At 36.9% G+C, this 20,991-nt stretch overlaps 1 protein-coding gene across 3 annotated transcripts in view; it reads right to left on the bottom strand.

Annotated features, from left to right (window-relative positions):
• Window positions 1-8,826: 8,826 nt before the first annotated feature.
• Window positions 8,827-20,991, bottom strand: part of LOC149847121 (chaperone protein dnaJ 10-like) — a 104,966-nt gene continuing 92,801 nt past the window's right edge. The window contains exons 7-11 of one of the 3 annotated variants that reach the window (XR_016430343.1): window positions 15,549-15,727; window positions 12,360-12,440; window positions 10,117-10,233; window positions 9,287-9,438; window positions 8,827-9,159 (exon numbers count right to left, since the gene is read on the bottom strand). Coding sequence is in view for 2 of the 3 variants with exons in the window: in XM_089996831.1 (XP_089852957.1) it covers window positions 9,064-9,159; window positions 9,287-9,490; window positions 10,117-10,233; window positions 12,360-12,440; window positions 15,549-15,727 (677 nt within the window). In the remaining variant the exon portion in view is untranslated. Of the gene's footprint in view, window positions 9,160-9,286; window positions 9,491-10,116; window positions 10,234-12,359; window positions 12,441-15,548; window positions 15,728-20,991 lie in introns of all 3 variants that reach the window. The other 2 variants (XM_089996831.1, XM_089996832.1) reach the window with 2 other exon arrangements.

Below are 20,991 nucleotides of genomic sequence, written 5' to 3'. Positions count from 1 at the left end.
AAGTTAGTTTATTTTTAAATTCAGAAGCGAAAATCAGGCAAAAATCAAGTTAAATTTGATATTTTATTACATTTTCACCATTTTAGGGTTTTATTCATGTAAATAAGCATGTCATGTCACATTAGGGTTAATTTAAATCTCATTTAAATTTTAATTTTCTATTTTTGCAAAATTTATTTCAGAAAACCCTGATTTCAAGGCCATAGTCTTGTTATTAGGGGTATTTTGGTCATTTTGACCATAATTTCGAAATTTCAAGTTCTAATTCCATAAATTTTCATGAATATCATCACATTTCATCATATTATGTTTGATTTATTTCATTTGATTTTCAAATTTCCAAAATTTACAAAAATTCTTTCAGAAAACCTTGATTTTAAGGTTATCAAAGGTATTTTGGTTATTTTGACCCCAATTTCGAATTTTCAAGTTTATTTTCAAAATCTATTTATTATTTATCATGTTTATATCAAAGGGGGTATGAATCTGGGTTTATATCTGAATAATATCTGATAATTTCCCATATTTTTGGATAAATTCAAAAAAAACTACATTTTTGTGCTAACAGGTTTTCTAATTTTGCAGGAATATTCAAGAAGAAGACTTAGTTTTATTCTTTTATTTCAAATCAATGTAACATCAAATGTAATAATTTGGAATCAGAGTTACTTTTCTGCTTAGAATAGGACTGCATTGCATATAGTTTAATTTCAACAATTTTCAATATTTGATGTATCATTCATGCACATTTCTCCAAATTTACTATGGTTGACACGAATGGCACGTGCACAAGCTCTTATGGAGTTTATAAACTCGGTGGGATTCGTATTTATGGCCATAGTCAGAATACGAAGAAAACCAAGATTTATGATCTTCGTATTAGCCACATTTAGCCTACACTCTTAGGCTAACTTCAAAAATGCACTGCATTTCTCAAAGTTTCAAAAGGATTTCCCAATTTCTCAATGAAATTCTCTTTCAAATTCATATTCATTCATTCATTTCATTCAAATTGCATTATTTTCAAATTCATTTTCCAATTTCAATTTCAGACAAATCAATTTTCTCAAGGATTTACCAAGGTTTTCTCAGGATTGGATTTTCTCATAATTCTAAATTTTCAAATGAGATTTCAAAGTATTTCCCAAGTTCAAATCAAGATTTTTCAATGTTTTAACATTCTCAAATTTCAAAATCCCAAGTTTTCATAAATCAATTTTCTCAGAGTTTCCATTTCAAAAAAATCATTTTCCAATGAATTTCCTGACTTTCTCAAGATTTTCAAATCCCTTTCCTCAGAAAATCAATCTAGATCTCAAAATCGATTTTCCAAAGTTCAAGTTTTCCTGAGAAATCATTTTCCAATGCAAATTTCTGATTTCCAATGAAATTCAACGATTTTCTCAAGTATTTTCCAAGCATATTTCAATTTTCCAAAGCAAACATCATGTTTTTCAAACTTGCATTATTTTCAAAATTTCATAGCACAAGTCTGATTCTTTGTGCATTCTAGAAAAATAGAGCATAATTTAGATATTTGAGTCAAGTTAAAGCACATAATTGATCCTTGGTTCAATTACACCTGGTAAAGGCGCCAGGAACGGTTGAACCTCGTACCGATAGGCGGATCCCATTTCATGAAATTTTCCCGCAAATTTTCAAAACGAAGGCGAGTAAATTTTCAAAACCAATTTTCAAAACTTTGGTCAAGTCTGACTCGCGAAATTCGTTTCTCTCTCGCAAGAGAGGGGGAAAATTTTGCGATGATAACAGGTTTGGCGACCGAGATGGGACCTGTCTTCGTCTGATCAATTGTATGCTTTGACTTAGCTCAATTATCAAAATCGTGCTCTATGAACTGTCAGCTTTTAATTTCTGATATCATGTGAACCTAGGAGCCTAGGCTTGAACCCAGCTGACATGAACTGCATGTAGACTAGGCATGGTTTGGTAGGACCATATTGAGGAGAATTATTCATTCTCACTTAGACTTAGGTTTGAAATACAACACTCCTCAATCTAGGAATTGTATGAAAACAATGTTTGCTTCTTCAAAATTTTCAAAAATTCTATCTCTTCAGGACTTAGAGTCATCTGTTTGCCTGCATGTGCTCATTTTTCAAAAAAACCACCCCATCTATGTTTACTCGATCTTCACGTTGTTGGGCTCTCTTCCAGAACCATAGTTCGGGACAAAGCCTCACAACTGGGCCACTTATTTGGGCTAACGTCCCCCTGCCACGTACCAAGGGCCTTAGTCCAACGTATATCGGCAGGTGCTCAAGGATGTTGGGAAAACACAAGCTTAGAACCGGAGATGAATTTTTATGCCACGTACATCGAGCCTCGGGTCGAGTATATCGGCATAGCATGATTGGACACAGCTGATCTGAACCTAAAGTCATGATTAGGATCCTAAAGCTCTTTCAAAATCAATGCATTTAGAGTCAGCTTCTTAGGGAATGTTGTATGTGCATAATTGTTTATGCAGGATGTGATTGAATGCATTCTTCTTTTATTTCTCAATTCTCTTTTATTTTCCTTTTACATCATTTTCCAAATTTCATCTATTTTTTTCAATAATTTTATCAAAACCCTAGATGATTTTCAAAACCTCATATTTTTCCTCAAAAAGTCCAGGTGATTTTCCTTTTCCTACCTTTCCTCTGGACCTCGAATTTCCAACCTTATTTTGATCTTGCCTGCAATTTTTTTAAATGTTCAAATCTTGTCAAACTTCTTTTCTCCAGGTCTGCCAAATTTCTGTCTCTTTCCGAGTCCCTAGACATCTCTTGCATCGTCTCAATTTCTCTCAAAAATTCTTCAGTCTAAACCATTCCTTTATTCTGCAGAAAGCGTTGGTATTTTTCACTGTGGTTCAAACAAGGTCGAGAAAGAGAGCAACACCAAGCAGTGTCAAAGAGATGAGTTCTTCGAGGCCAGTCAAGAAACAGGACCAGACAAGTGAAGATGACATTGATCCAGTCATGTTCAAGATGTTTCAAAAAATGATGACAAAAATGTTATTAGAGCTACCCGAGTCAAGCACCAGAAAGGAACCAGCCAAGCTGAATGATCGACCTCTCCAGTCCAGTCCCCAGCATAAAGGAAAAGAGCAGGAAAGACCAAAACACAAATATTGGAGCATTGATCGAAAGTTCACCCCTCTGGATCAGAAGCTCGAGACTATTTTAGAAAATTTGCTTGCAAAAGGCATGGTTCATTTACCAAAGGTCATCGATCCCCCGTCAATCATGGGCAGATTCAAAGAACAATTTTGCAAGTTTCACAATGCAATAGGACACGATACAGAAAATTGTTTTGTCCTCAAGAATATCGTTCAGGATCATGTTGATAAGAATATTCTGGGGGAAAGCAAAATGGCGGACCAGCCGACCGTCCTAGCCAAACCCCTTCAATCCCGCTCCCAGCAGAAAGCAAGTAGTCAAAAGAAGCCAAAGCATGAAGGTTGGGGTTATGACCGCAAGCTCACTCCTCTAGATCAGCCCCTCGAAGAGTTCCTTGAATACATGCTGAGCAAAGGAATGGTTAAACTTCCAAGAATTGCTAATCCTCCGGTCGCCCTAGGGAAATGGAAAGATCGCTTCTGCAAATTCCATCGAGCTACGGGGCATGATATTGAGCGATGCTTCGTCTTTAAAAATATCGTTCAAGACTGTGTTGACAAGAATCTCCTCGTTAAAGAGGAAGACCAGTCGGCTGTTCTGACCGAGCCTTTTCCTGAGCATTCATGAAGATGTCAATGCTTTCTCATTTCCATCATTTCTGCTTTTGCTTCTCTGAATAAATTTAGTCTCCAGTTGCTTTCTTTAAATTTGTCATCCTTCCTCCAAGACATCAATAAAATCATGAGTTTTTCTTATATTTGGAGGTCATTTTCTTCATATTCTGAACTCTCATGCAATATGCCCTTTGTGATGAATGCTTTTCCCTGAAAAAAATTCTTCTTGCCTTCCTTCTCAGATAATCTCCCAAGTTCGCAGAGAAGCTCATTACCAATTATGCATTACTTTGTTATATTCCTTCAAAAATATTTTTTTCTTCATGGTTGACGACCTCGCCTAGGTAACAAGGTATATCTCGGTTGTTTATTTCAAAAATCTTTCAACTACAAAGTTGTAGAAAATTGTTCTAGCTTTTCATAAAGCTAAAGAACATCAGAAACAGATCAGTATCGAGGCTGATACGATTGTTTCTTTGAAGGGGTCTCTGACGAACCGAGACAACGTTTTCACGATTTTTATGTAACAACGAATTCCAAACCACACTGAATATTCCGGGAATTATCTTGATTGAACAATCCAATTTTTAACATAAAAATGACCAAATCATGCATTCCAAAGGAACAATGAACTAGTCACACTTACAAGCAAAATGAAATGATCAACACACGTTACATGCGATAAAAGTAAACAAGCAAAATGAAGATCCAGCGATTATCCGGCTTGAAGTTGAAAATGGTCGTCGTTGGGAAGCAACTGACGCCACAAGATGAACCACGAACAGAAAGGGGTGAAACCTCAGCCACCACGAACAAGCTTAGTACAGCCTCAACGAGTGGAATCACACACAAGTTCCACACTTCACTCATGAGGTGCACGAACCTTCCTTTCTCACAAGAGCAGCACACTCACAAGGTTTCTCCAAAACACAAAAACCAGCCACCACAAACCCAATCTCACGATTTTTTCTTCAAATAGGAAGCAGTCCCCCCCCCCCCCCTGACCCCCCTTGGTCGACCTCCCTAATTAAAAGCATGGTTTGCTTGGGAAGGGCCACAATAAAGAGGCCATGGGCCTTCCCAAGCCTTGCGCCAAAAATGAGCGTGCAAGGCCTCATTTTTGCCAAGAGCTATTAACTCACCAACAGTCCATTTTTGACTTTGGACTGGTCAAAACAAATTTGAATGAGGTCCAAGATGGACCACACCAAAGTGGCGCCACTTAGGACCCCCCTGAAGACGGATCATGATCCAAATCCAAATAGGCTGCGAACTGGATCCTGCACCAACACAAAAGAGAAGCGAATTTATGAAAAAATAAAAACTACCCTTGGACCCCATACACCCTCTAGTACCACAAAAAAAATCCTACAGTGTGCCATAACTATCCGAATTCGTAGAATCTGACTCCTAAAAATAAAATAAAATAAAAGATTACATGACACGACAATTGTTGAAACAAAGTCCAAAATATGATTCCATAATGGAATCGAGACAATAAAATGAGCACGATGAGCATCGGCTAACTGAGAAATCCACAAGGACCAGGGATGTCCTGCAAGCGTGTGGATCGCCTTGGGTAGCAATGTCCGGAATGGGTCTAGAGATTTGGATTTGAATCCAAATTTGCTTCTGTCTCTGGATGCTCTGCATCATTATAAGCTCGGCTCTGAGCTCAAGCCAAGCTTGGACAAAGTGATTTTGAATCGAGCCAAGTTTGAATAGCCCAGGCTCGACTCAAACTCGGCTCATGTGCATCCCTAGATTCTGGTGGTGAATACATTCGCTATATTTTAAAAAAAATCCTGCAAGAGGTGTGGTTCACCAAAAGTTTTGTCCTTACACTCCTGAGCAAAATGGTTTAGCTGAGAGAAAAAACATGCATATCTTAGAGACAGCAAGAGCTCTTTTGTTTGGAGGAGTACCCAAAGTGTTTTGGGCAGATGCACTTCAATTGAGCATTTATCAGATAAATCGTATGCCTTATAGAGTACTTAAAGGCATATCCTCCTTCAAAAATTGTTTAGAAAAGCTCTAAACTATGATGTGTTGAAGTTATTTGGTTGTGTATGTTTTGTCTTGCTAGTTGACAGATACAGAGACAAGTTATATCCAAAAGTTGACAAATATTGCTTTATTTGTTTCACTAATGAGCAAAAAAGATACAAGTGATATGATTCATTTGGAAAGAAAGTACGGATATCTCGACATGTTTTTCATGAGTACTATATTTTAGTCAGTATGGAGAAAAGACAAAAATGAGACTGACTTGTCCTTTTTTATTCTCTTTAAAGAAAGGGAAGGTAGGAAAGAGGATGAAGAGTCAAGGGGAGAAAGGAGAGCAAGTCATGGCTAGAGAAAATAGGTTTGGTCAAACCTACTCAAGTAGACATAAAGATGTGATTGAAATTTCATTTTTAGATCAAGTGAAAGAGCATGAAAGTGAAGAGGTCAGTCTTGATCTCATAACTGCAACAACTGATCCAGGACAACAACAAAACTTAGAGTTATCATCTTCTTCTTTCACGTCTTCTCAGGTACGCAAAAGTTTCAGACCCTCTATGCCTCCATCTCGTTTTGGGTCTTATGAGTCTTTTGCACCTCATCATTGTACTTTATTAGCTCAAATTTATTCCTATATTGAGCATGGGTCCGATACCGAGACAACAGGAAAAAAGGAGTGACAGAGTCATGGTTGATGAAATGAATGCACTTGAAAGAATGCAGACATAGAAACTAGTAAAATTTCATGTAAAGAAAAATATTACTGGCATCAAATGGGTGTACAAGGTAAAGACAAAGGTAGATGGGTAAGTGGAGAGGTATAAAGCCAAATTGGTAGCTAAGAGATACAAACAACAATTTAGAATTAATTTTGAAAAAACTTTTACTCGTGGCACATATGACCACAATTCATACACTACTAGTAGAAGTTGTCATACAGCATTGAGATCTTTGGCAGTTAGATGTTAAGAATGCATTGTTGAATGGGGATTTGCAAGAGAAAGTGTATATAAAACTACCACAAGGATACTCAGATCCAGAAGGTAGACTGTGCAGGCTTTGCAAAGCTCTATACGGTGTCAAATAAGCACCCCGAGCTTGGTTTGAGAAGTTCGAAGTCACCATGATCCTGCTTTGTTTGTGTCTTCCTCTGCTCTTGGAAAATGTATATTGCTTCTTTATGTAGATGGTATGATTCTCACTAGAGATGACATAAAGAAGACTGAAAATACCAAAAAGAAATTGGCCAATATGTTCAAGATGAAAGATTTAGGGTGTTTAAAATATTTTCTCAGGCTTGAGATAGCTTACTCTCCAAGAGGACTGTACTTATCCCAACATAAGTATGCAACCAAATTGGTTGTGAAAGCAAAATTGGTAGATGACTCAAAACAAGTAGATTCCCCTATGAAGGCAAATTTGACGATGAGGGCAACTAATGATATTGAGCTAGAGGATATTGTAGTATACAGGGAGTTAGTTGGGAGCCTTATATATTTTACTATATCCAGACCAAATATAACTCGTGCAGTTCATATAGTCAGTCAATTTATAAGTGCTCTCAAATCAGTTCACTTAGCAGCCATACTTAGAATCATCAGGTATGTCAGAGATTCTATGAAGTATTCCATGTTTTTGTTTAAAGAGTTATGCATTTGATTTAAGCTTCGGATAGAGAGGTACAGCATAATCATGACTATAGAGGCTTCTGAACAACTTTTTCAGGCAATGTAACCTTCTGGAATCTTTAAAAGAAACACATGAAGGGCTTAGGCCCTTACTCGAGCTAGATCCACCACCACACTAGGGACATGCCAAGTGAAATCAATGACAAGAGAGAAGAAGACGTCATGGAGGTAGGGATGTCCAAGGAGAAAGAGAGAGAGAGAAGAGAGCATTAAAGGGTAGGGATGCCTGGAGCAAAAAGAAAGAGGGACGACCAAGCCTGAAGGAAACCTCAATGTATTTAATGTATAATTTGACTTCTTAGGACCTCAGCTTTGGTTGAGTCCTTATTGCATAAAATATCTTATAACTAGAAAAGCCAAAGAATCATCTAAACTAGAACTCTTACTTAGTTAAGGACTCCTCGCAAGAACAAACTAACTAAAAGACTTTCATAATTAATTAAGTACTTAATTATCACTCCTTAATTGACTATCTAAGTGGACCCACTCTTTAATTGACTTAGCATCTATGCTTGGCACAGGTCCTGATTCTTCAGATCTTGATTGGGATTCTGGATCTTTGACTTGTCAACCATTAAGAAAATCATGTCAGCTGTCATGTCATCACTCTTATGGGCCCTACCTAAGTCTTGATGATCCTCAATGGCTGTAGGGAAAGATGTATGGATCCTAAAGCTCGAATCTACACCATCTTTTGAAATTCGGGTCATAACAGGGGTTAGTAGTTATGGTTGGTGGGTGATATTGCTAATGTCGCCTACCGTTTTTATATGATCCGCTTTCCAAGACAAACATGAACAGTCAGCTCAGTTCAGCTAAATATAAGCTCATTAAGTAATAGCAAATCAATATATTTTACATCATATAATATAGTGTGGAACAAATGATTGAAGCATTTGGTTTGCAAGCACTAAGTTTAGAGATAAAATCTTACTACCTCCAGCTCTAAAACAATATATTTTTTTGTAATTCTGTTATGCTATGAAACATGGGACTTTTTCCATAAATAAGTTAGCTAAAGCTCAGCTCGTTTAGCTCGAGTTCATTATGAAATCAATCTCAGCTCAGTTCACCACAAGAATGAGACAAGCTTAAACACTTCAAGCTCAGTTCATTCTGCTGGTTTACCAGCCTACATAAGCTGCAACAACAATATATCAATTGACATAATTCCTCCCATACACTTTATGATAAAGAGGAGGGGATGTGAAACGGATTATATCAGCCTGCCTAATCTGATAATGAAATATAGGAATAGGTGAACCAATCAGACCATGATCCATTCTACCCGACAAACTCCTATACACTTTTTGTTCATGACAGATCCGTTGGCATGGCAAATCAAAGAGTTCCAGGCAAAAATGCAAATGCTTAACAAAGAGAGATTCCTGACAAGAAAAGTCTACTTTCATTGATTGATGGAAACACTTCATATGCTAGTAACTATACATTTGATTGATAAACAGCAGATTTACAAATATGTAACTCAAATGAATGCCTACCAATGATGCTGCATCATCATCTTACAAAAAGCCTATCTAAATTTGAAGGGAAAAGGTGAACATTGAGGGTGTCTCGCTGAGGATTGTTGGTTTAGTCTCCTTGAGTCCAAGATATATTGATTCAATCTCATGTCATCCACCTTCTTTCAAACTCAAATGATAATGTCCTCTCGTCGAGCACACTCGCTGGCCCACACAAGCAAGTTAGAGCTCTGCCTAGTTTCTGTTACATTTAGAACCAAAATAATTACAAAAACATCCCATAGTTCATTCAGAATTTAGACAGGGACGGCCCCTGCCCTCTATACAAATATATATGAATGCATGAATCGCTTGAACACAAAATAAACCTGAATGGGAGGATGTGCAGTGGGGGAGAAGGGCTTCGGTGAAGTTTCTGGACTCCTGGAGGTGCGAAAACATCCAGGGCTTATTCTCCCTTCAGCATCTAGTCTATCTTGATATGGACTTCTAGGTCCAGGGGAAGTCCTATATTCAGGTCCTGGAGAGGTCCCAACTTCAGATATTTCAGATCGAGGAGTCCCAAATTCACTCTAAAGGAAAAGTGTGAAGGATCAGAAATACACTAAAGAAAAGTCAAGAAAGGAAAAAAAAATTACTGGGGCATCTAAATATTTATCTCTATCTCATATTCTTATGCAAATGGATAGCATATTGGGGTCATGCATTTCACCACACAAACACTTTCAATGAGTGAGGCAATTTCTAGCAATGTTAATCCAGAGATAGATATAGAAAATAAGAGCTGTAATTTGAAGTAAAAGAACCTACTCAGCTAAGGCCTAAGAGGTCCAGCACATGTTAAAGGATTACTATATTCAAAATTCAGACATACAAGCATGTTAGGCAGATCGACAATTGATAGCATTTCCATTTTCGAAATTATGAAACCACATTCAGCAAAGTAACGACTAAGAATTCTGAAGCTTGAAATCTAATGTTTTGTCTGTATAGACATTTTAACCCAAAATTAAAACACACTCCACAGCAGGAAGTATACTTCCACATTTCACCCATGAACATATTTGATGAAGACAACACTGAAGATCATCATCATGGTGACTTGTGCATAAAATTTATGTAATTTTCTTGAAAGAAACAAGTACAAAATATAAAACACATATAAAAGGCATTTATCTGAGTAGTAGATGTCACTTACTAGTGGACTATGGCAAGGAGATTTAGCATATGCCCTTGGTGGTGTCCTTGAGATCGCATAGTCATTGGCAAATTCAAGACCATGCATGTTTCCACGTGGGTCAGGAAGCTTTGCATTCTATACAAAGTATTAGAAAAGAAAATGTAGGTTCACTAAAACTCTAGAATTCAAAGTATGTGTTCAATAGCAACAGAATCTCCAACTAGAAAAATTAACTCAATAAGACTAAACCACCAACTAGGAAGCAGATATAAAATTGCTTTTTCAAAAATGTTACCATTCATTTTTGTTCTTTCAGAGGAAATTTTATGGCTGTAAACTCCAGTATATGGTATTATCGGTTCATGACACTCATGTAAAGCACAAAAGCTTACAAAGGTGGAGAATAAATTGTGAAACTCACATGAAACTGTGGGTTAAGGGTCACAATAAACAGAATTTTATTACCAATGATTCAAATAGACTTGCAACAGAAAATTTGAGATTGATAGATCAACAATTTTAAGCAGAATCTCAGAGTAGCGACATTAGTGTCATGTTTAATTCTTCAATTTCATTGCCCATTCACCCTATTAAGAGATCAACCTAGTGCCAAATCAGTGTGCTTCTGTCTCATAAATCAAGCCATTAGCAAAAGACAATCTGCAGAGCTGTTAAAGAAGAGAGGCCAAACCATGGAATGGGCCACATGCAATGTTTATTTGATGGCCGAAACTAGACAATAATTGGGGTCAGACATAAAACTGAGTCAAGACTCATAGTCAATTGAAAGCATCTTTGTAACAAAATTGCTTCATATTTATGGTTGTGTTCTCTGTAGTCAAAAGTGATAGGCAGCACCAAGAACCTAGGTGAGGCATAGACAAAGCATAGACACAAGAATAAAAAAATATTTTTTAATTAATATTAATGCACTAAAATTTACGGAGTTATAAAATTATAATCTTTTTGTTAGCATTACAGATTAATAACTAGGTTGCCTGGGTATTATGTTACATGGATATGGATGTGGGAGCGTGATATGATGCAGAATCACAGATACACCTAGTACGATACGATAATTTTCAAAAATTAAGATACAGGGACACGGCACGGCCGTATGTATGTATGTATGTATGTATGTATGTATGTATGTATGTATGTATGTATGAAACAACAGTTCTAAATCACTATAATTAGGAACATTAAATAATGAAACAAACCTGGAATTGAGATGTAATGTAATTGGTGACACATTTTAAAAGAAAAAGAACTCAAGGAATACAAAATAAGTAAACAAGATCATAAATGAAAATAGATAAAGTTAATGACACAATGTTTACTGTGTGTGAATTGTGAAACTGGTTTGATTGTCCATGAAGTGTTGTGTCGTGTTCATGAAGTGTTTGGGTGTCATGTCCTGTCGACACGGGATAAGTGTGCTAAGTGAAATGCCCATGTGACATAGCCTGGGTACGCTACTAACTACATAAATCATGCTGAAAAGAAAATACAGAAAGTACTCATGAAAAAACCTAATGGCATTCCAAATTTGTCTCAATATGAGTCACTAAAAGGCAATTGATCTTGACATCATGGAGGTTTTCCAATTTTGCTATTTCTTGTACCCACTGGACGGACTTGTTTAATCTATATATTGTTACAACTATTACATCTAACATAAAGAAGAAATGTGTGTGTTTGCCTCTCTCTCTCTCTCTCTCTCTCTCTCTCTCTCTCTCTCTCTCTCTCTCTCTCTCTCTCTCTCTCTCTCTCTCTCTCTCACACACACACACACACACCCCTATGTCACATAGGTGTGGGTGCGGATGCGACGATGTGGCACTTTAAAAAAACTTGGGTGCGGAGGTGCAGGGAGGGTATATATACATAATTTTTAATAGTTTTAAGTTAACACTATGTGTCTGTGTGTGCATTTATGTATTTATATATAATAATATATAGATAAAACTGGACTTGGTTAGGGTTAACTGAATCTACTTTTAGACAGAAATGGACCTCAATGCGGTTGACTTCACCTGACACAAAGGAAGCCGTGTCCAAGTGTCGCACCCGCATGGGTGCAGGTATGGTGCCCTGTTAGAAGAGTCCATGTTACATAGACACACACATTGTATCTTCCAACCACAAGAACAATAGTACAAAGTTCACCAAATTATTCTGAACCACTGTGCAAAAAAAAACAACTGGATAAAGCAGAAATTTCATAAAAAGTATTCAACAAAAGGGAGCACCTCTTGTACCTGAAATATCTTGCCCAATATCTTTAGTCCTTTAGCTCTTGCTCTTGATTCATCCTTCAGTATGGAATTGTCTCGTAAAACCTTCCATCCAGAGAAAGTCAGAGTACAGTTTTGCACTTGACAAGCAAAACAAAATAGAAGTAATAATCAACTTAGGTAAACATGATCTATTAAGAAAAGTGAATGCACAAACATTTATCAGAAATTATAGGTAGTTGTCCTATGATCCTGTTTGATGGACATCAACAATAAGTTGTTGGACTTGTGCTTCTAAATAAATATGCACATCTAAAGCTGGAGGAATATTGTGAATGTCCATTTGCATGTAGTTAAATGTTTTTAATAGCTTTTGTTTGTTATACTTTTTTATCATTCCATAAGATCATTTCAGTGTTCCTCACACATTGTATCATGAAAATTTTACCTTAGTTTAGTTAGTGACATCAGTTTTGCTGACTGAGTCATCCATTTTATTCTGTTTGCATCCTTTATAATTTTAATTACACTACAAGAAATGTTAATTAATCACATTTTATGTCTTCCATTCTTTGTTGTTCATGAAGAGTTCATGGAATTATGTGATACTGATACGCTACTTAAATAGTAACTGTAATGATGATGATTAAACCCGACTCCATAGCCTGCATCTTAACAAGTCAAATGGATAGCAAATGAGACAAAGAAGAGTAAGATGAAGTTGGTTAGGTCATTGTCTGCCACATGCATGCTTTAATATACATGGATAGACTAGAAGAAAAATCTATGGTCATTAAAGCGACAAACCATTCATTGAATCGATTTTCATTAGGAGATGCCACTAACTTCAATAGACGATGTTTCATTGAGATTCTGGGCACATAAATATCATTACTGAAATCTAAAACAAGTTGACTGATTGTATTAATTCTATCAAACATGGGGTACTTTAAAATGCCCAGCATACCCATGCCAACACTAGTACATATGGGTGCTGGTGCTGGGTGCACTGCAGCCACATATAGAATATAATATAGAATATATAATATATATAGGACAGTTTTATGTTTTAATAACTAATTCATAAATATTTATATTTTTCTTTGAATTTTAGGAAAGCTATCCATTTGCAGTATATATATTATGCATATTATGTGTCTTGGTGCAAAACATATACAACCCAGCGACACCCTCGCATCCTTCTTTTGGAAAACCATCTTTGTCGTACTTGTACCACATATCAGCATCCATAACTATGCGACATGGTTGTGGTATGACAAAGGCACACTCTTCCCACAGGCTCTTGCAGGAAGTAACTGTGTACTTAAAGCAGTGCTGTTCCACAGAATGACTAAATGAAACAGCACATTATTCTGCTAGTTAATAACATTACACTGAATTAAGGCTTTAGTGATTTCCAGATGGGATGAAATTCAATTTTGGTTCTCATATTGGCTAGTTTCTCGGAGAATAGATATGTATTCCCATCCCCTACAGATGGTGCAACCATTTCATTTGCATTTTACTTCATATACATCTGTGTCTCCATAATATGGGTACTTCAGGTACAGGCCAACTGGGTTTCAGATTTCACTCGGCCCATTTTATCCATTTTATAATCAAGACAACATGTAATCAGCACTTGGAATCAAAAGCATCTAATATTAATCGCATAGGTTTTCATTATTAATTGTTAAGTTAATTATGTACTTTTGGCATGTGTTACACTTTTAGTTTGTAATTGACAATCAACAACCTCATATATAGAGCATTTTATAAAATATAGTACGCATTTTTCTATGTGCTTATACATACATACATGCATAAATATAAACAAATTTGACCATACTGAAGTAATCTCCATGGCCGAAAACCTATAAAATAGACTCTTGAGTCAAGTTTCTTTAATGTATAGATAGAATTTTACAAGGATCTAAACATCAACGATTATGAGATTTATGAAATTTTCAAAGTTATAAAATCCCACATACACACCAAAAAATTGTGATTCAAGAGTTTGTAGGTTTTCAACCATGCAGATCACATCCGTACAGTCAGATTTGCGGAAAAAACATCTCTAAATATGATTTTTAAAGGTAAGGACAGGTGGATAGACCATTTAGTGGGAGGAGCATCCTGAGAAGGGGGATGCTCCTCCCAAACAAAGGGTATGACATGGTAATTTCTAGATGGTTGCGAGGTTTTATATATATATATATATATATATATATATATATATATATATATATATATATATATATATATATATATATATATATATATATATATATATATTGCAGTGTATCGTCGGACGCGGGCCAGATGTGCCCAGCACATCCACTTATTGTTTTTTTTAAGTTTCAACTTTTAGCGGCAGCCAGGACCGCCGTTAAAGGTCTGGGCAGGAAAATCACCTTTAGCGGAGATCCAAAAATGCCGCTAAAGGGTCATTTTAAAAAAAATGATGTTTCCTCAAACACTGAGTGTTTGATGATACTCTCTCTCGATATATATATATATATATATATATATATATATATATATATATATATATATATATATATAGAGAGAGAGAGAGAGAGAGAGAGAGAGAGAGACCTTTATATGCTACTGTCAGTCATTACCTACAAATGCCACCTTTTTTATTTTTCCATTTTTTTGGTTATTTTCATAAAACTAACCTCAGAGATGTGATCTACATGTATCACTTAGTGGGAACTGGCTCTTGAATCATCCGGTTATGACACTTAGGTAAGATTTTATAAGGCTTCAAAAATCAATGGCCTACAATGTGTGATACTGTCCCAGGTCATAAAATTGTGTTTTTTCATTGAAAAAACATGATCCAAAATCCAGTTTCCACTGTTTACAACATTGTGAATCTGTCCATGAGGTCGGATTGGATCAAAACAACCTGCGCATGGGAGATCTAAGGGTGTTTGTACTTAATGGTGCAATTACTAAAACATTACCCTATATATAGTCATATCCATGTACCCATTCTTTTAGAAATTCCCATGCCATACCCTTTGTACCAGTGTTGTAACCCACACCCACACCCGTACCTATGTGACAGATCCATGTTTCAATGGCAGTTGTATTTTATTCATGTTATGCTGAAGAAGACAAGCACAAGAATTCGTTGAATTTTGATTTCCAGCTAGCATACAAAGACAGCACCTTTTCAATAGAAATTTATGGGAGAAGCAATACCATTTCACAGACATGAGTTAATGTAGCCTCAATGTCAATAACGTTAAGCTTCCAAAGTGAGTTGATCATCAATCCCTTCTTGGACATAAGAAAAACTTGAATATCATTCTCAGTGCAGTTCCCTTCTGTGTCAAAACGCTTTTTTATGTCTTCTTGCAGTTTGAATAAAGCAAAAGCACCTGACAGGAAAAAGAGGCTGTGATACTACTCGGCTATCAAGTAGCTACGACTGACAATAGAGAATCAAAATCAAGAGATAGACATAACAAGCCAAAAGTTCATTATATAGTTGCATAATCAAAACACAAATAAAACTAAAAACCAATTGGTAGAATTTTGTTTAATATGCAAGATGCTGTCTAATCTGGCATGATAGTGATTTTAAGATATTCATTAACAATAGTTTAAATATCCAGTGGGTTGACTCGGTGGTTTGCCTGAATCAACATAGATTGCCACATGGTTAATATTCATTATTAATGATAGTTTAAATACCCAGTGGTTGACTCGGTGGTTTGGCTGAGTCCACCTAGATTGCCCCATGGTTAAACCACCCAAAATATATTCAACTTCATATTTCCCCTTTTAGGCCTTTAGTTTGCATCTGATCGGCACAGTGTGTATGAAACTGAAGATAGGAACAGGGATATACTTGTATACCTGTGCATAAAATCATTTTCATGTTAACTTTCATGATAAAATATACATCAAATACCAAAATATAATATTAGTAAATTGGATATATTACTATGGTGATTTTCAATTTGGAATTATTTATTTTATTTCTTAATATTAACACTATATTCTACTACATACTACTTTTTTCCAGTTCTTATTATTATTAAATTCACCAATATTTTCCCACCATTCCTCAATTCCTTTTAAATCTAGTGAGATTTTCCTTTGCTGAGAAAATTCTAAAAATGAAACTTGTGACTGCACTTGAGTGTTATACTTTTAGTGTAATAAATTAATAATATTAATTCAGACACTATATACAATTGTTTTACCATATGATATTTACTATTTTATATAAAACTGAAAAACCCTCTACACCCATCCATTTATGAGTTGAGACTGAACAAGACTAGATGCAAATCACCAGGCATTCAGACTTTGATGTTAACTACACCAAAATGCTTTAAAAAGCAAAGTTATCCCACAAGACAATATGAATAAAAGATAAAAATAAAGTCATTCTATAATAACCGGAAACTTTTCGGTAATTCTGATCAATATTGAATATCTAAAATGATGGATATTTTGATGACTTATTTTATATGCACGGTTGTGTCCGCGTCGAAATTTCGAAAAGAACACAAGTGGTTTCACCAAAATCCGAGTTCGTACAGGCCCGAAACATGCCTGACAGTTTTAAGGGCATAGAGGTAATTTCAGTGGTTTTTTGGGAATGCGGTGACCTGAGGATCGATTTTGTCCATAACCCTGTTGACCAAGCTTGGTCAACTTTATAAAATTATTTTTGGCAATATCTACTTTTCAAAAACATTAATTCTTAATTAAAAACTCTTATATAAGGTATATGGCAATTTAAGAAAAGAGTGTGGAGTTGGTTAGGATATAGTTAGTGTTAAAATATAGCTTGCGTATGAATCTGGATCTAGATCCATACGCATGGTATGTTAATGAAACACATGTTGTTTTACTCTCATTAATGGCATCCTTGTAATATCTCTGATATTACAAGGATAGTTGTATATTTGCTGTTATATATAATATGGTTAGGGCTTGGAGGTCGAGCCGTGTGAGCCGCCCCAGCCATTGTGCTCTCTCTCTCTCTCTCTCTCTCTCTCTCTCTCTCTCTCTCTCTCTCTCTCTCTCTCGCCTTGTTTCCTGTTAACGCTATACCAGATATGAAATCTGATATGGTATCAGAGCACAGGCCATCCTGTGCGTGAAGACCTTCTGAAACAGTGTATCCTCTTTCAGCGTGAACAGCAGCGTGATCTTCCCCTTCTGAAACAGTGTACCCTCTTTCAGCGTGAACAGCAGAACTCCCTGTGCGTGAAGAAGTTCTGAAATAGCGTGATCTCCCCCTTCTGCGTGTTCCTCCTGACAGCAGTAGCGTGTTCATCCTAACAGCAGATCTCCTCTTCTGAAATCTCTGGAACAGCAGCATCGTGTTCCTCCTTCAGCGTGAAGCTATGTCACACGGACTCTGCTCCAAGGTCGCCGCACCCGCGTCGACACGCACCGACACGGGTGCGGCTCGGACTCGGTCAACCCGACCCTGGGTGTGGTCAACGCACCCAGGGTCATTTTGGTCCATTTTTTGGAAAAAAAAATTTGAAATTTTTTTTTTAAATTTTCTGGGCTACAGCTGTAAGGAAAAAAACCCATCACAACTAAAAAACCTGTACACTTTCAAGTTTTAAGTACAGAATGGGCACAACTCAAGTTTTTGTGGTTTTTTCCTGTATGAAGAAAGTGAATTATTACAGTGTATGAAGAAAGTGCCCAAAAGTGAATTATTCCTGTATGAAGAAAGTGTACAGAATGCCTTCACAACTCATCACCTGTCCCCTAATGGGCACAACTTTGACCGAGTCTATATATATATATATATATATATATATATATATATATTTTTTAATATATATATAGCCGAGTCCCCGTGTCCAAAATTTTTGAAATTGCGCCGCACCCGTGTCGCACCCGCACCCATGTGACATAGGCGTGAAGACTTTCTGAAATAGCAGCAGCGTGATCTCCCCTTTCTGAAACAGCGTTTCCTCCTTCAGCGTTTCCTAACAGCAGATCTCCTCTTCTTAAATCTCTGGAACAGCAGCATCGTGTTCCTCCTTTAGCGTGAAGACTCTCTGAAATAGCAGCAGCGTGATCTCCCCTTTCTGAAACAGCGTTTCCTCCTTCTGAAACAGTGTTTCCTCCTTCAGCGTGCTCATCGACTGTGTTCATCCTAAGTTCTCTCTTTTCTGTTACTCTATCATCTGTGTTGGTTCTCATTTTTTTTTATTTCAAATCAGTTTTGATTCCTCAAGTTTCCTTTCCTTCCTTCATTGTTGTTTTAGTGTTCTTTGTGCAGCCTTGTTTGGTCGTACAAGTATCTGCCTTATTACAGTGTTTCTGATTAATTAAGTGATCTTAAATCTGTTTATTTTTTTTCATTCATCTTGTTTGCTTATTCATTATTCTACTGATATGGATTACTCTTCGTCTTCATCATCCGGTCCCTCTGCCAATTTCTTGAGTCAGCTTGTTACAGAAAAACTTACTCATTCTAATTTTTTGACGTGGAAAAGGCAAATCCTTCCTTTTATACGGAGTCAGGATCTCGATGAACATTTGGATGGTTTAGTCCCTATACCACCACGACTTATTTTGCAGGAAACCAAGGATGAGAAAGGTGACACAATTACCATTTCCATTAAGAATACAGAGTATACAGTTTGGAGGAAGCGGGATCAGTCTTTAGTTGCTTATATTACGTCAACACTCTCTCAAGAAGTGTTGGTTACTCTTTCAGATGATTGCACTGCGGCGGATCTGTGGAGTAAGCTGTCACAGACTTACTCTCAGATATCAGAATCCCGAGTTATGTTCTTAAAAAATGAATTTCAAAGTTTGAAGAAAGGCTCCATGACAGTCATGGAATACATAGGCCGCTTGAAGAGTATTACTGATCAATTGGCTGTTGTTGGAAGTGTTATTGCAGATAAAGATAAAGTTCAACAACTCCTCAATGGATTGGGTCCTGACTTTGACATGTTTACCACAGCTTTATCATGCCTTCCTCACTTGCCCTGTAATAATCGCAAATTTTATACAATTACCTAGAAACTTTGTGTAAAAAAAATTTTATAATTAGCATGATTTGGGCCTAGGATCCGTTACCCGAATCCAAAAAAGAAAAATATATATATGGGTATTAAAGTATAATAGCAAATAAACTTGTCGAATCCATCGTTGGACCCAAGTGGATCCAACCCATGGATCCACTATTATTCACGCGACCCGGATCCACGTTTTTTTTAAATCCCCAGATCCAAATCGCTACCGGGTCCAGCGTCGCGGGTCGCGGGTCGCGGTTCGGACCCGGCCCACACCCTGCAAAAAGGAAACGTGTGGGGGTAAAAAAAAATAAAGGGGCAACCCGATAGGGGTTGCCCGATAAAAAATACAAAGGGGGGGGGGAACCTTCTCCCCCGATATATCGGGTGTTAGGGTTCAGCTGAACCCTAACACGTAAGGAGTTGGGGAGGTGGGGGAGCACACCGCAGCCGTCGGGAAGGTATGCTCCCCTTCCTTTTCGGGTGGCCACCCTTCTACAAAGGGGGACCCCCGAACCTCTCTCTCTCTCTCTCTCTCTCTCTCTCTCTCTCTCATCCGCGGATCACCCCCCCCCCCCCGAGCTCGGGCCTGCTGTTTGAAGCCTTGTCAGGAGACGCAACCGACCTCCTCTCGTAGCTGCCGCAACAACTTCGCCGGAAAATGGTAGGGTTTCTGTGATTTTTTTCAGGTTAATCATGGGTTGGTGGGGTGCGGGTTGTCTAAAACCCAAATCGACTGATTAAAAGGGGGGTTTTGTTGCCAGACAGTCAATAAGATCGGAGATTGGGGGAGACTGTTTTTTTTCTTACCGATTGGGTGTTTTGCTTGAAGATTTATCCTTCATTCTCGGATTAGTTACTTTGATCGAAATTTAGATGGAAAAATCTATCTCCTTTTTAATCGAAAACCCTAGTTTGAATTGGGTTTTTCTTGACCTTGGTATTGAAAGCCCTAACTAAGAGTCTGTGGGTCTTTTGCAATCCTTTCAAGTCTGAAATGTGTATGACTGTTTCAAATTAGGTCTGATATTGTGTTGAATCATCGCTGAAATCATTTTGGATACTTAAATGATGAATACCGCATGCCTTCAATTAATAGTTTCTTTATGGGTAGCATTCATGTCTTACTACCGTGTGTACGGATATGTGTAGGAGTTATTGACTTTACTAATTGAACCTGTGGGAGAACCTAACAGATAGTTGCTTTTGTTTTTGGGTCCAGCCGAGTTATCTTGATCACACCATGGAGGAATGTTTAGCTGTTGGTTGTTTTTGTTTTTGTTTTTGTTCTGCATAATACAACATACTGTATTTAATGAACTGAAATGTTAAATAATACCTAGTTAATATGACTGAACAGTGTCTAGCTAGGTTTATTGGTTTCTTGCGTAACTCAACATGCTATGCTATACTTAGTAAGGTAATTGGCTAAACCGATAGTTATTGTACATGTTGTATCCTAGTGAACTGTAATGTTAAATAATACTTAAATTAATATGGCTAAACAGTGTCAAGTTGGATTTATTGGTTTCTTGCGTAACTCAACATGCTATGCTATACTTAGTACGGTAATTGGCTGAACCGATAGTTATTGTACATGCTGTATTTTAGTGAACTGTAATGTTAAATGATAC

The sequence above is a fragment of the Nuphar pumila genome, chromosome 2 (assembly GCF_984573655.1).
Source record: "Nuphar pumila chromosome 2, dmNupPumi1.hap1.1, whole genome shotgun sequence".
Taxonomy (NCBI): Eukaryota; Viridiplantae; Streptophyta; class Magnoliopsida; order Nymphaeales; family Nymphaeaceae; genus Nuphar; species Nuphar pumila.
The sequence above is the reverse complement of the archived record's forward strand: the minus strand, read 5'-3'. Positions and strand labels throughout refer to the sequence as shown.